This window comes from Salvia hispanica, chromosome 3 (assembly GCF_023119035.1).
Source record: "Salvia hispanica cultivar TCC Black 2014 chromosome 3, UniMelb_Shisp_WGS_1.0, whole genome shotgun sequence".
Taxonomy (NCBI): Eukaryota; Viridiplantae; Streptophyta; class Magnoliopsida; order Lamiales; family Lamiaceae; genus Salvia; species Salvia hispanica.
Window position 1 is genome coordinate 8,738,478 of NC_062967.1, and position 15,843 is coordinate 8,754,320.

Genomic DNA, 15,843 nt, shown 5'->3' on the forward strand with positions numbered 1-15,843 from the left:
CATATCATTATCATTGTTTAGCAATTCAAAGAATAATTAGCAATATAACACACTCTTATCGTTATCGTGAAAGTCTATATATATATTCCCGAAGAAAGGCATCACGTGGCTTGCATGTGACAACCTCTATCTACTCTGTCGTCGACAAACCCTAATCAAAACTTCACCTTTTTAACCCAAAAATCAGCGCGCGGTTTATCGATGAAATTCCACGGCTCTTTCGAATCGGACGCTCATCATCCCTCGAATTCGAGCTGGATTTGATGATTTTCTGTTCAATAACCAAGCACTGAAGACTAATCAGACACGATTATTCGAAGAATCCATGGAAGGTTCCGGAGCGGCATCGTTGGCCTCTGTGGAGGACGGCCCGGAGTCGTGGGAGGTTGCTGACGTGGAGGAGAGCATGCGCCGCCTCATGCACTCCCCCAAAAAGGAGTCTTCTAGTATCAACTCCAACAAGCAGGAGGAGAGAGTTGAAGAATCCGGACCGGATTTGGGTGTTTCGGAGGATTTGATAAATACAGTAGATCAGTTTTTGCGGGAAGCTATACAAAATCCTCGTGAGCGGCTCTCCGGTGAGTTTTTATGTCCGACTGCTAATTAAAGAGCTGTGCATGTTATCAATCATGAAATTCTCAATTTGACCTCTGTAGTCATGACTGGAAAACCAAGCTGAAACGTGGAATTGATAAAAATAGATTAAGAAGCTTATCTGGAATTCAAACTTGATTTGTAAAAAATCAATCTATTGGTTTGATCAATGTTTACTATTGGTTCATAAAATAATTAACCGCCTCTAACACAAATTTTGAATTTTGATGGTTTTCAATCAAGCTAGAAAGTTTGTGCTGAACTACTGATTAATCTTTGAGCATATGTACACACAAAGATACTGTTATAGTAGCTGACTAGCGAGGCTATGCATTTAGGAAGGGCTTTATTTAGGAAAACCGAGCTTAAATACTTAGAAGTTCATTCGGGACCCTACAAGGGAGCAGATGGAATTCCAACAGTTGCCCACTTCTTATTTACGCTTGGCTGCTCACCGTGTTGCACAGCACTACTCACTGCAGTCCATGGTTTTGTTGGATAATAACCTTATAGATGGTTCTGGCTCCAAAATCATTGTTCGCAAGACTTCTAATATTCGACTTCCTTTGGTTCGTCTTGCTGACATCCCTGTAAATCTACCTAATGAAGACTCTGGTGCGGTTAAGGTTGCAATCAAGCAGCGGCCACAAAAAGGGCATCTAAATAACAGCAATTCGAATGCACATTCTGAAAAATCAAACAGTGCAAAAAGTGTTGAAGAAAGAAAGGAGGAATACAATAGGGCTAGGGCTCGGATATTTAGTTCGAACAGCTCTATGCGGAGTTATGCTGCAAAACAGGGAAGTGATGGCAGGATTCATGATAATTTCCAGCATGGTTCCTTAGGACTAACCAAGGCAGAAGAGAGAGGTGGTGGATCCGATGGGGTTATTGCCAGAAGCTTGTCCGAGTCTTCGACATCTAGCAGTAGGTTACCTAAGAGTAGGACAGAGAGAGAACCAATTGGAAGACCAAAGACAAATAGTCGGGTGGCGATCTTTAGGGACCGCGAAGTTGAACGGAAAGATCCTGACTATGACAGGAACTATGACAGGTATATTTAATCTTCCGTTTCCAATACTTTTTACCTCTTTCCTATAGTCCTTTTTAGCTTTTACCATTTCAGATCTCTTTCTATCAAGATATGATTTCCTTGTATTTTATCTTTTTTGTGGAATGCATGTTACTATTACCTTTTCTGGTGATATCCTAGTACAATGCAGTGTCCTTGTGGAAATAGTAGTATGTTAATGACCTTTAGAACAGCTTCAAAAGATGCACATTATCTTTTTAATCAGTTCACATTAGTATATCATTTTTCTTTCCAGATACTTGCAGAGGTTTGATCCTGGCTTTGGATTTAGTGGAAGTCCGTACCCCATTCAGCCTATGTATGCACCTGCAGTGAATTACAACACTGAATTCCCACAGCTTGGATCTGGTCACCGACCCCCAATTTCTTCAGAGCACCAACCCATGCATCTTCCTCAACACATACCAGGGACGTGGATTGCTCCATCCCCTCCAGCTGGCATTGGATATGGTCATGCAGAAATGCCTCCTTTTAACTCTGGTCATGTAAATGCCCCACCAAACTCTGGTCTTTATTTACATTCTCCTCAATACGCTTGTCAACGACCTGGAATGCCATATCTCCATCCTCTTGATCCAGTTCACCAGCCTTTTTCACAGGTATGATATGTAAAATGCATCACTTCAGTTATCATGATGTGCTTAGAGGTCACACATCACAGGACTTGGAATCATTAATAATATTTGAGGCGAAACTGTTCCTAAGTGTATTTTCATGATATAAGTATCTGTTATTTCTGGTTTTAGCATATAATGGAGCTGCTGGTGTATTATGCATCACTTCCATGTGCAGTTTATGGATTAATACTGTCCTTTCATAATAAGTTGACAATATTACTCTAGATAAAAGTAGCACTGGGAATCAATAGACATTTGCTTATTGTTATGAATCATGTAGAAGTTTGTTTCCTTACATGTCTGAGACTCTGAAATGTTTTTTTTTTTCTTTCTGTAATAACCCATTCTTGTTTAAATAATAAAACTTTGATGTTGAAAGTTGCAAGATTGCTGTAAGTTTCCTGTAACTGATGAAGCAATTGACTGCATATAGTATCACCCTGTGGTTGGTTAGGGTAAGGAGTTCTTTGTTTTCATTGCTGGTTGCTCTATAACTTCAAGAATGACAAATTTTGCTAACATGAGTGACTAATAGGATATATATTGTAGTGACACATGCTAACTACTATCCTCCAATCCCAGGTGCATTATCACATACAGTGTTACTGATGTGTTTGTGCATTCTTTTTTATAATTGTTTTGAGGGACTAGTTTCATTTATTGAGTTTATTTAAGGGCCTGTCTACCTTGTTTAGTTTAATGGACATAGACATTTCTCGACAATCATTTATGATCCTAAGTTCAACCCATATCTCTTTTCAGTCTCATCAGCAACAACCTGATGCAAGTTTCGGATTAGCCCGGCCCCGGTGAGGGGCTTGGGCCATGCCTGCACCCTCTCAGGATCGAGTTGGGCATGGTTGACCTGTTGCTGCTAGGGCAGCAAATTTGGCCCAACCGAGTGGGGTGCAGGCATAAGAAACTGAGATATGCTGATGGTGCTCAAGCATGTGCTCTTTGCTTGTGCCCATTCAGCTACTCTCAGTTTATATGGCTTTCGTCGCGTAGACGGAGCATGTGAACAACAGTGGCAGTGCAAAAGATTGTATGAGGTCCCTAGACCTCTGCTTTGTTACTGCTTGTAATGATGATGATGATGAAAATCCACCCATGAACTGCAACATATCAGTGTTCTGCATTCGTCATGGGGTATATTACTAGCTTTCATCTCTTCTTTGTTGAAAAAATAAAATTGGATTTTTATCTTATTCCGATTTGCTTTGTTGTCACAGCACCGGTACATATATGGCTGACTGCGACGCAGGATGAAGAATGCATCAAGTGAGGATATTGCCGTCTGTTAGTCGGCTGAATATAATTTGTTTAGACTTGTGGTTATTATGCTCGAGTTTGATTGAACATCTTAAATTCTATGATAGCAATTGTAATGTCCCATTTTACGCCTTCTGTTTGTTGGCATCGTTGCTATTCTAACTGTGAATGGATTATCCTTTTAATCTAATTTTTACTTATACAATTAATTGAGATAGCATTTTAATTTCCTTAATAAGGTACGCCAAGTATAATAAAGAAAACTTCAATTATTCATATAATATCTGTTCGTGTCATACCTTTAAGATTAATTAAATTGTTTTAATTGTGAAAACTCCACAAGTTTGGTTGAATTGCTATCTCAGTATCTAGTCTGGTATAATACGGTCCAACCATAATGGAAATATATTTCAATTCTATTTCAATTCACATCTATAGCCTTTTACACATTTCAAAATTTTTAGATGATAACCATACTAAAATTTACTACGAGATTAACTAGGACTATACATTCGTTTTCCTTTTCTTCTGCTTTCCTTCGTTCTGCATGTTCTTGAGATACTCACGCAGGTTCTCTGTGATCCCACCAAGTCCAATGGAAGTGAAGAAGTTGATAGCAAACCTAGTGTTCTTCGGATTGTCCTTGGGAAAAATAGACTCAAACGAGTCTTGACTAAGGCGTTGATTAAGCAACCAAATGCCCAGGTGGCCGGACAGCTCATGGAAGAAAATCTTGAGGAAGATCCGAGACGAAGAAGTTGTTTCCTCTTCTGTTAACTGAATGCAGTCCAAGATGCGCCAATGCAACGCGTCCATGGCCAGCAAATGAGCGAATAGTTTTGCAACATTTCTCAGTTTAACAGTCTCCACCTCCTGATGAATCATGGAGTACTGGTCGGCAAAACATTTTTCGAAGCTCTCCTGGTGGATTCTGTTCATCAGACACAACCGCTGCCCGAGGAGTCCGTAGTAGCGGCTGTAAGTTGTCTCCTCACCGCAACACTCCAAAAGCATGACGCATAGCTCCTTCTCCATACCAGATATGTCGATCTTCAACAACTTATGTCCAGCTTCTTCAAAATCAAGACTTGACTTGATTGTCAAATAGATGGTTCTCCGGAGGTTAACCAAGTCCGTCCCGGTCTCGTCTTTTATCTGCTCCTCGTCCTCTTCCTCATTGCTATCCACTGAATCTGCAATTTGATCTTCATCATCTTCATCTTCAGGTAATATTTGCTTCTTTAGGTCCTCATACATCTTCTCATTCTCCACGAACTGGGGATCTGGCTGGAACACATCTAAACCACTTTCACCATCTATCTCATCCAAGAGAGAAACTTGATGAGTGAATTGGTCATCCTGCTCCACCAGGTCCAGTTCCGGACGCATAATCTGAAACTTTGCTGCCTTCCGCAACGCAAAGAGGCCTTCAATCAAGAACTGGACATGCTTATCTATATCTCCTTCGTAAAGAATCCCTCGCAACCTCTCAAGCACACCTGATAAGATCGAAGAAACAGTGTTTCAGAGAGATATATCCTGCAAATCAACAACTAAAATCTAGTTTTTTTGCCTAAACAATAACAAACCAGACTCTTAAGTCTTACCATTCATTCCTTTGGGGCAAAGGTCCTGCAGCAAGGACCCACATTCTGCAACAAAGCCAACAGCTACTTCAACACTATCATCGGTCGGCTTCTCCAGCAGCAACGTCAGCAGCTCAAGGCCGATAAGCTCATCAACTATCCGCTGATTCAACAGGTGAGCTATGAATTTCACCGCCGCAACTAGTTGTGTCTGCCACAAGATTTTAACGAATTGGGGAAAATATTAGGGTACGATCACCACAAGATTTTCACCATAACCCACAATTAAGCACAGATTTCACCATAACCCACAATTAAGCACAGATTTTCAAGGTTTTACCAAAATTAGGGAAAAAATTAGGGTTTTACCGCCAAAAGATTTTCAGCCTTATACGCAATTAAACACAGATATCACCATAACACACAATTAAGCAGAGATTTTCAAGGTTTTAACGAAATTAGGGTTTGACAGCCGACAAGATTTTCACCATAATGCACAATTAAGCACAGATTTCACCATAATACACAATTAATCAGAGATTTTCAAAATTTTAACGAAATTAGGGGGGGAAATTAGGATTCGACAGCCAAAAGACTTTCATCATAATGCACAATTAAGCACAGATTTCACCATAACACACAATTAAGCACAGATATTCAGCATAACACACAATCATATTCAAAGGAATTTAAGATACAAACCTTGTCGTTGCGTTTATACGCCCTCTGCAGTTGCAGTACGATCCTCCGCAGCAAAAGATAGCCTACTTGAGGGAACTTGGCGTTGACGACAGAAACCAAAGCTGCGAAAACGTCGGTGAATCCCGGCGACGCGAGTTGGGACTTGAGGCATGTTCGACAGAATAAACCCCGGCCTCGAATCAGATTTTCAGCAAACAGCTCCGGAACGATGTTCCTGATGTTCGCGGCGGTCACTTTGTTCACCAATCCATTGATGCTCTTCCTCAGAGCGTTCCATGATGCTCTTTGATATTCAAGGCTGTTATCCGAGATTTCCATTGAATTATTCATCAATGTCGATCCTAATTTCTGTGCACTGCTTATATAGATTTCTAAAGAAGATCGATATATATATAAGGATTAAAGATAAACACTCTTGATCGTTATTTCCTTAATTAATCACGATATTTCCATATCAAATATATCCGTTTGATATTATTTCCATAAAAACAATATTAACAAAAATATCTAATTAGATATTGTGTTTCTGTTTCGCAACAAATATTATTTAAATTAATTTTTTATAACGTTTCTTTACTTCTCAATTAATTAGTAGTAATTGACTACGGTTTGAAAATTTTCATGTATAAGTGTGGCAATCAAGCAATATAATTATTGAATATTTGAATACTTCATAGGATTTTATTTCCAATAGTAAAATTTAAAAACTTTTTTGCATTAAAGTGTAAAAAGGCCATATTATCTTTTTTTTTTTGGTAATATTCTTTGCTTAAGAGTTAACACAAAGTATAGTCTTACCAAACGAATTTCTCTCGTCACTTTCAAATATTGGCTTTTCACATTTCAACTTCCACTTTTCAAATACTCCTATCAACTTCACACACACACACAATGCATTAGCAGAAGCAATCTCTACAGAAAACTATCATAGAGGTGACAATTTTTTGTTGAATTCATACTGTTTGATCACTTTCACTTTTACATTATTCCAATTTTGGTTTGTTGATATATCTATATGTGTTGATTTTGTGGGATTGTTAGGAAATTTCTAATGATGTTGGTGTGTACATGAATGATCCACTGTTTCTTTGGAATTTGTAAGCTGTTTTATTGTTAGCAATACATAGTAAAAATGAAAAATTATCTGAATTCTGCTGCATTTTAAGCACTATGAATTTGGGTGCATGGTGAAACTAGGTTTTCAATTCCACATATTCCAATTTTTATTTTGTTTTGTGGATACTGGATACTAACACACAATGATGTCATACATTCACATAAATTGTGTTTAATTCATGACAATAGAGTGATCAATGCCTCTGGTTTTGTGAGAATTAGATCTGATCATAGAAATTGAGTGCCATGAATGTATGGTTGGAAATGAATTCTCAAATGATGTGTTTTTCCCCTATTCACAGCAATGTCTTGGAAAATTGGAGTGGTGTTGTTGTTTGGGTTCGTGGCATGGGCTTACCGGCCCTTGCGCCCACCACCACCACGCCTTTGTGGCACGAAGGGCGGGCCACCCCTCGTAGGACCTAGAATCAAACTAAGGGATGGAAGGAACTTATCATACAAAGAGCATGGAGTCCCTAAAGAGGCAGCCAAATACAAGGTCATCTTGGTCCACGGCTTCAGCTCTAGCAAACACGAAGCCTCCATCACTGTCACGGTACCAACGTTATCCCCTTTTGCCATGGAGGGAATAGGAACATCACAAATGATTATCTGTTTTTGCTTCCAACAGGATTTGGTGGAGAAACTGGGCATATACTTCGTCTCCTTTGATAGGCCGGGTTATGGAGAGAGCGATCCCGACCCAAAGAGGACCATAAAGAGCCTAGCATTAGACATAGAAGAGCTCGGACATCAGTTAGAACTCGGTGCAAAGTTTTATATCATTGGAATTTCCATGGGAGGACAGGCTGTCTGGGGATGCCTCAAATACATTCCTCACAGGTAATAATGCTTTGCCTTGATCACATATTTTGCTCTATAATTTGGCCTCATATCACACTATTTTTCTCTATAACTTTGCCTCAGATCACATATTTTGCTCTATAATTTTGCCTCAGATCAGATATTTTGCTCAATAATTTTGCCTCAGATCACATATTTTGCTCAATAGTTTTGCCTCAGATCACATGTTATGCTTAAAATTTTTGCCTAAGATCACATATTTTGCTTAATAGTTTTGCCTCAGATCACATATTTTGCTCATTATTGATATGTTTAGGTGTTTCTCTTTGATAAATTCTGTATAACTTTATAAACTGTGACAGGGTAAAAGGGGCTGCATTGTTAGCTCCAGTTGTGAACTACTGGTGGCCTAGTTTTCCCCCCGCTTTAGCCACAGAGGCATACAATCTCCAACCCGTGCAGGACCAGTGGGCGTTGCGTGTTGCACGCCACGTCCCCTGGCTCGTCTACTGGTGGAACACTCAGAAATGGTTCCCGGGCTCCAGCGTTGCTGCTGGTACACAAAACTTCACAGCGCCCGACCTCCAAATCATCGCCAAAATGGCTGCCTCAGGAGTGTCTCACAAGGTACACTTTCCCTCACAGGGCAATGCCATTAGCATCTTCGCTTTCTTGCTGACATGATTGCTCGATCGTTGATGTGACCAGGCGTACGCGACGCAGCAGGGCGTGCACGAGTCCTACCACCGCGACATGATGGTGGGATTCGGGCACAGGGATCTTGATCCAATGCAGCTTGAGAATCCCTTCCCAAATGGAGAGGGCTCTGTTCATCTGTGGCATGGCACTGATGACGGGGTCGTGCCCGTGTCGCTTCAACGCTGCATTGCCAAGCAGTTGCCATGGGTGCAATACCATGAGCTGCCAAATGCTGGACATCTCTTCTCATGTGGTGAAACTGATGTCAAAGATGCTATATTGAGCAAGCTTTTGATGGCTGATAAAATGGTTCACTGATTTGTTTTTTTTGCCCATTTTTATGCATTGAGTGTGATTGTTACTAAATTTTATTTCAATTCTGGATGTATGTGAAGAACCTTTACAAGAACAAGTCTGAGCATCAAGATTGTGCAAACATTTTTTTCATTGCATTTGATTGATGATTGCTGGCTTTGAGGGTCTTTCTTGATGAATAATGGTATTTCCAAAATTTAATTTTTATAAAATTTTCTTTTACTACGTTAATTATTTGTAGTGTAAATCTTATTATGCTGTGGCCTGTGATCATCATGGAGGGTTATGAGTTGTGACTTTTATTGTGAATTGTCAAGATTTAGTTATGACTTATTTATTGTAATTATGGATGACAAAGATACTACTCCTAGTAGCTCTATTTAACACGTGTTAAACTCACAAGCCACAACCTAAAAAAATTTAACAAATGTTTGAAATATCTATTTTTATGAATTAATTATCTGCCATAAAGTATACTAAAATTTTGATTTTCTTACCAAACATAAACTTTTACTACTTTTTTTAGAATTAGATAGAAGTTTAAATTTTATTGTCCTATATCAATTTTTAGGAGTATGATTTGAAAGCTCTCAATAATATCTTTCTAATTGTACATATATACATCCTACTATAAAAATGAAAACATAGAGTTTCGTAATAATGACTTTCAAATTATTTTAGATCATCTTTTTTCACTAAAATCCAAAATTATGAATACTACTGTGTTAGAAAGCTATCATATCAAACTCGGGATAACCAAGTTACTGGTTATATTAATAATAAAATTAGTTAAAACATAGTAAAAAATAAGAATAATTTATATACTTAGTACCAATTAAACTTAATTTTATCAAATAGCAATATAAATGTTAAATAAAACTAAAGAAACAATAGGAGTAATATTTTTAATAATATATTAAAATTATAAATTATTAAAATAATTCTAAAATATTCTCACCGCAATTAATTGCAACGTGATGGCTACAATGTAGAATAGATTATTTTAAAACTTTATACAAAAGGCTGAGAAAAGGCAAAACTACTACTACCACATTTTCATTATTTTGTTGATCTATCCCGAAACTATATTCGATAAAATAGATTTTTCTCCATTCGCTTTTAATGACACTAATATATATTGTACGGATGCTATAGATATGAGGAATCTTAGACATGTTTGTTAATGCATTATTGATCCTTACATTTAAATATTCAATTAAACACAAAATAACGAAGTATTACTCCTATTTAATTTCTTTATCTTATCATTATAAATTTATAATTATCCTTATAACTCTTCATTTTATGATTCCACTCATTTTTTCACATGTAATAATATTATTATGAGTTACTGGTCTTATAATATAAAAGAAATAATAAATGATACTACGAATTATGGAAAAAAAATAGAAAATTCCAATTTATATGATTATAAAATAGATTAAGTCAAAAGTGTTAGTTGCTTCTGATATCACTATCGATGCAGTAGGCGTATCCACTTTGAAAAATATTTAACTTCAACCACCATTTCATAAACAAAACCGATTTTTTTTCCCTCTTTGTTTACTTTGCTCTTTGGTTATTGAAACTGGTGGATTAACTCATTAGCTGAAGCAATCCAAAGAGCAGACTGTCTCTCAAAGGTTGAAGCTTTGGTACTTCATTTCTGTTTGAGCTCATAATTCGATTTCAGATTCTTGTTATATGTGTGTTTTTGTTTGTTTTTTAATATGTGGGATTGTTGGAGAAGTTGTATTTGTTTCCATTTTCAGATTCATATTCATAACCATATTCATTTTATCCTGTTTCTTGAAAATTTTAGATGTGCTTTTGCTGTGAATTTGGATTCTTGTAGTAGATTATTTTGAATCTGGGATTGTATCTTATATTTTCAGTTGATTACAATGTAATAATCTGATGAAGCTACAACCGATTTCAAGAAAAATACATGAAGCTTTTGTTTTTATATTTTGTGACTGTTGGATTAAAAGACTGTGCTAACCAATTCTCTCTTTGTATTTTTATAAACCAATCCCTTGATTTTAATTTAGAGATTAAACTCTCACAAGGACTCATGTATAATACTAGTATTCTCTATGTCAGCTATGTTTTGGAAAGCTATAGCAGTGTTGTTGATCGCGTTACTAGCGTGGTCATACCAAGCCTTGTGTCCTCCAACCCCTCGGCTCTGTGGTTCCACCGGTGGCCCATCAGTCGAAGGGCCTAGAATCAAACTTAGGGATGGAAGGCACTTGGCCTACTTGGAGCATGGAGTCTCCAAAGAGACAGCTAATTATAAGATCATTCTGGTTCATGGATTTGGCTCTAATAAAAACGAGGCGCACTTTGCTAGATCGGTATGGTTCTGAGTTATAGAGCCCTTTTCTCTTTAGCTATCTCTGTTCTTGGTGAAGGTGACTTGTAAGTACTTTTCAGGCATTGGTTGAGAAACTGGGGATACACTTGGTTTCGTTTGATAGACCGGGTTATGGAGAGAGTGATCCCGACCCAAAAAGAACGGTGGAGAGCATTGCGTTGGACATAGAAGAGCTCGGAGATAAACTAGCACTCGGCCCCAAGTTTTACATTATTGGAACTTCCATGGGAGGGCAAGTGGTTTGGGGTTGCCTCAAGTACATTCCTCATAGGTAAAAAAATGATCTTTGATACTATATGATCAACTGTTTGTGTTTGGTTATGTGAAATTGGTATATGATTGCAGGCTAGCAGGAGTGGCGATGATAGCACCCGTTATCAATTATTGGTGGCCGGGTTTTCCTGCGAAGCTAGCAACAGAAGCATACTATGAGCAGTTCCCACAAGACCAGTGGGCATTACGGGTGGCACACTACGCTCCTTCACTCGTTTATTGGTGGAACACTCAGAAATGGTTTCCTCCCTCCAGTGTTGCTGCTGGAAGACCTAATTTCACTGCACCGGATCTCCAAGTTCTAGCAAAGTTATCGGCTTCAATGGTTAACCGGGTACTTGTTTTCATCTCATTTTTAGAATGGCATGAAACTGAGGAAACTGCTTTTACTTCTTATCTTGCTTGTCGACAGGATTATTCAACGCAACAGGGGCTGTTCGAGTCACTTCACCGTGATATGATGATTGGGTTTGGGAGTTGGGATTTTGATCCTATGGATCTTGATAATCCTTTCGTCGACAGAGAAGGGTCTGTGCACTTGTGGCAGGGAGATAATGATGGCTTGGTTCCCGTCACTCTGCAAAGCTACATTGCAAAGAAGCTCCGGTGGATACAATACCATGAAATGCCAAATGCTGGGCATCTGTTTCCACATGGTGACATCACCGCGACAGACGCTATCTTGAATGCACTCCTGGTAGGCGACAAGTGATTTTAGAAATGTTCGATACCTGCACCGTGTTGTTATTCTTGTGTCTGTTGAGACTTCATGTTACATGAATTTAATCCCAACTATTGATAGAATGTAGAATGAGTTTTGGAGTAAGGAGATTATGTACGAGGATTTTATATGGGAGTTATATGTTCAAGTATCATTTGTGTCTGAAGCAATAGTGTTTGCATTATAATGAGATGGAAAACAAACATATGGCAAACTGAATTTATTTGTCTATATTTCTGAAGAGATGTTTACACAATAATTTGGTAAAAAAGCAAGATAAAATGGCTTAACAAGAAAAACTCATTACAACAATTAATGTAAAGGTTCACAGCTTGAATTTTCTCAGTACGAACTCGACTTTTGAAACGTGGCGATTCACTTGGGCAGCCCAGTTTCAGGGTTAATAAGAGACTGGCTTTCATCGGCCAGCACAGCGGGTCCTCTCCCGGGTTTTGTGCAGATAAAGTAGCTAACATCTCCCCTACATCTCTGGGTTGACGCATTCTCAGGAGGCGGAGCCAAAGCTTCAATATCCTTCAAGTCCTCAATGCCAGCATCTTTAAGTATCGTCTTATCACCAATGACATAGCTGTGGAAATGGGGGTCGCATACAGAACCACATGACTTATCGTGTGTCAAGATTATACATGCAAGAAACACCTATAATTTGGGAACTCGGAACTACCTGTTCAAGTCAGCATCTGATTGAGGAGGGAACTGAAAGAGCAGCCTCTGAAGCAAAAGGGCTGCAGTCTTCCTGTCTTTTGAGATTAGAACTGCATTTGGCCCAGCATCAAAGGTATAAGCCACCTGTAAATCATCTTTCTATTAGTAACCTTCTGGTTCTAGCTAAAGTCTATCTTAAAATAACTGGAACGTGTAGAGTGACAAGAGATTAATAGGAAGTGGGCATTCAAACAATCCATTTGTGGATAGGGAGTTGCGTTTCGACTATCTTGATTTCTTATCAGCTTGTGAAGATGAACGAAAAGGCTCACATCCAAAGAAAGTGGTAAAAATTGTCTGAATTGTTCCGACATGCAAGTTGAAAAAACTTCCCCTATTCATTCTAGATGTAAAGAGAAAGAGATTAACCTGAGGTGTTCCTTCATGACGATTCCATTTCTCAACACCGCTGATAATCCTGAAATATTAATGCCTCGATGAGCTTCAAAGTGATGATTTACAAAAAAAAATGCTCAATTATTTGAAAAGATAATATGGTGTTGATTAGAACTGAAGAAGGGTGCTTGCCTGTGGGATGTGTCATTCATGTAGAATATGGGGGGCAGGGTGTCCAGGCAAACTGCATGGAACTGATTACTGTCCGCACAAGCCAGACGAGCAAAAGAAGGAAAATCACGCTTAGCTATAGCTGCTTCCATTTCTTTTATACGCTTCGGTACTACTTCCTGTGAAATTTCAGCAAGACATTGGATTCTTAGTCAGTCTAAACACTGATGCCATAGTATCCAACATAAAGACAGAGACAGCAAAGAGACTCGAGAGGGATTTCAAAAATCAAGTGGGGCGTGAAATATTGACAAAGTTCATACAGTATTAGGGAATGTCACTGGCATACCTTTGCTCTATGTTTTATAAGCTCACTGGTTTCAACTGTGTCACGCATTCCAGATGTACTACTAGTTTCCTTCTGTTTTGAGCTTACCTGAAATTCAAACAAACACCACTTAAAAACAAGTAATATGCTATAATAACACAATTACACAATAAGCTAGCAAATAAATGTGATGTTAAGAGAAATACGGATACACACCACTGCAATGATAATAACGAGGTCATCCCAGTGCTTTTCATCGGCAAGTTGCACAGCAATACTGTCACTGCCATTATCCTCCTGCAGTCATCCAGGGAAATAATTAGAAAAGTAACAATAATCAAAGAACAAAAAGTATATAAAATAATCTATTTATGAAAATTACTTTTCCCATGATCCACTTGACAAATCCACCATACAAGCTGCGGCAAGCACTTCCTGACCCTTGCCTGATATGTATACAGAAAAAGACAGTAATTAAATTTGTGGTACTAAACTCTATAGGTTCTGGTCAGACGATAGTGAGGACATATCTGAGATCAATGAACTCGGGAAATCTATATTTACCTTGCAATAGCAGACAATTGGCTGTGATCTTCTTTCACATTCATGAGCTTTGCCAAGGAAAAAACTGAATAAAAATGATCACATTAGTTAAAATGAATGTAGAACTGAAATATTTCAGCCACTTTACTATACTAAACGACATTTGAATTTTGGGTGAACAACCAAACACAAGCCTTCATAGTTTTTTTTTTTTTTTTGAGGGAAGAGCAATTCATATTCAGGTAATCAGAAAGTTCATTTACACAACTCTAAGAATAGAAATGCTTCATTGTTTGAAGGAGTGCAAGATAATCATGTGATGTGGAACAGAAAAAAAAGGCAGGATCTTATAATTTTTTAAGCAAGTGATTGAGTGAATATCAAATTACCCAGGCATGCCAAACCAGCAGCTGATGATGCTAAACCAGCAGCAGTAGGGAAATTGTTATAAGAAACAATGTGCACACGCAGCTTCTCCCAGTCCTTTTTTGTGATCTTGATGCCCCTCTTCTCATCCTCATAATCAGTAGCACGTGAGCGAATTTCTCTCAACACGTTTTGGAATCTGCCTCCAGAAAGAGATACCTCCTATTCAAGCAAGAAACACATAAGATATATTGCACTGTTAAGAAATCCTAGTTAGCACAGGGCTAATCGAACGGATACAGCACTCCCAAATAGTCTATCAAGCTACAGCAACGGTGGACACTAGCCAAGCCTGGTTATTTTTCCTCAATATCTCCTGTGATTCTACTTATAACTCTACATTCCTTAGCAAACTCAACTCACTAATTGAACAAGCCCATCTTCAAATTCACATTCATTACGAAGACCAAAACAACCAAACCTTTAATCATATTCATAAATCTCTTCAAACCTTTAACTTAAAGTGGAAGAAATTTTTACTGCAGAAATCATCAGTTCAAGCCTGAATTAACACACACACACACACACATTTGTATACAAAATACAATTAGGTCAAACGGCATCAACTCAAGCAAAACCAAAGAAGCGAGCAAGAAAAAAAAAATCATAAAACTCGATGTAATTGTACCTTTCCGTTGAGCCAGATACGATCGTGAGTGAAGGCGGGGCTGACAGCGACAGAGGTGGTGGTGCAGAGGTGGCCGGGGTCGAGAGTCACACTGATGCTGTCGTTGATCGGAAGAATGAGCTCCTCGTCCCTCTTCCCCCAGTACTTAATCACCGCTATGTTCGTCGGCGTCTGCGCCGTCACACTCACAACCCATTTCTCCGCCGCCATGAAATTGTCTCGATTTCTGCCTTGGCTGTGGCTGGTGTGGATCGGATCTGACAGGTTGAGGCGAAGTAGTTACGCAAATGTGAGTGGATTGAGTTGGTTTATAGGTATAGGTTCATGCGCAGTGTGTGTGGAAGGGGTAGATTGGTCAGCTTAGAGGGACGCCATTGTTGAATTGAATGAGCTTAAAAAACAGTTAGGCTTCGTTACAAACTAGGCACACCACCAATGTGTAATTTAGTCAATTAAGTCATGTTAGTATCCCAAGTTTAGAAATTTACAAAAAATATAGTAATAGTAGTAGTAGTA

General features: G+C 38.5%; 4 protein-coding genes and 1 pseudogene across 8 annotated transcripts; 3 read left to right on the forward strand and 2 right to left on the reverse strand.

The window, feature by feature from the left end:
* The first annotated feature begins 122 nt into the window (after positions 1-122).
* On the forward strand, positions 123-3,785 carry LOC125214528 (annotated as a pseudogene).
* Positions 3,786-3,950: 165 nt separating this feature from the next.
* Positions 3,951-6,234, reverse strand: LOC125214520 (pre-mRNA-splicing factor CWC22 homolog). The gene is made up of 3 exons (XM_048115578.1): positions 5,865-6,234; positions 5,184-5,373; positions 3,951-5,075 (listed from the first exon to the last, which is right to left on the reverse strand). The coding sequence occupies exons 1-3, from the start codon at positions 6,192-6,194 to the stop codon at positions 4,081-4,083; spliced, it is 1,515 nt and encodes a 504-aa protein (XP_047971535.1). The 5' UTR covers positions 6,195-6,234; the 3' UTR covers positions 3,951-4,080.
* A 501-nt stretch (positions 6,235-6,735) lies between these two features.
* LOC125214525 lies at positions 6,736-8,930 on the forward strand. 3 transcript variants are annotated; one of them, XM_048115589.1, is made up of 5 exons: positions 6,821-6,961; positions 7,283-7,536; positions 7,612-7,823; positions 8,147-8,411; positions 8,493-8,930. In XM_048115589.1, exons 1-5 carry the CDS (start codon positions 6,937-6,939, stop codon positions 8,799-8,801), a joined length of 1,065 nt encoding a protein of 354 aa, XP_047971546.1. In that variant the 5' UTR covers positions 6,821-6,936; the 3' UTR covers positions 8,802-8,930. The 3 variants fall into 3 exon arrangements, with proteins under 3 accessions (XP_047971544.1, XP_047971546.1, XP_047971543.1); XM_048115587.1 differs by lacking the exon at positions 6,821-6,961 and adding an exon at positions 6,736-6,797 and having other exon boundaries at positions 7,283-7,823; XM_048115586.1 differs by having other exon boundaries at positions 7,283-7,823.
* A 1,362-nt stretch (positions 8,931-10,292) lies between these two features.
* LOC125214526 lies at positions 10,293-12,335 on the forward strand. 3 transcript variants are annotated; one of them, XM_048115592.1, is made up of 5 exons: positions 10,293-10,441; positions 10,902-11,155; positions 11,235-11,446; positions 11,521-11,782; positions 11,861-12,335. In XM_048115592.1, exons 2-5 carry the CDS (start codon positions 10,904-10,906, stop codon positions 12,158-12,160), a joined length of 1,026 nt encoding a protein of 341 aa, XP_047971549.1. In that variant the 5' UTR covers positions 10,293-10,441; positions 10,902-10,903; the 3' UTR covers positions 12,161-12,335. The 3 variants fall into 3 exon arrangements, with proteins under 3 accessions (XP_047971549.1, XP_047971547.1, XP_047971548.1); XM_048115590.1 differs by having other exon boundaries at positions 11,521-12,335; XM_048115591.1 differs by having other exon boundaries at positions 10,314-10,453; positions 11,521-12,335.
* A 39-nt stretch (positions 12,336-12,374) lies between these two features.
* LOC125214522 (diphosphomevalonate decarboxylase 2) lies at positions 12,375-15,779 on the reverse strand. The gene is made up of 10 exons (XM_048115581.1): positions 15,328-15,779; positions 14,663-14,861; positions 14,295-14,358; positions 14,113-14,176; positions 13,947-14,027; positions 13,752-13,838; positions 13,424-13,581; positions 13,265-13,313; positions 12,855-12,979; positions 12,375-12,758 (listed from the first exon to the last, which is right to left on the reverse strand). Exons 1-10 carry the CDS (start codon positions 15,535-15,537, stop codon positions 12,545-12,547), a joined length of 1,251 nt encoding a protein of 416 aa, XP_047971538.1. The 5' UTR covers positions 15,538-15,779; the 3' UTR covers positions 12,375-12,544.
* Positions 15,780-15,843: the final 64 nt, after the last annotated feature.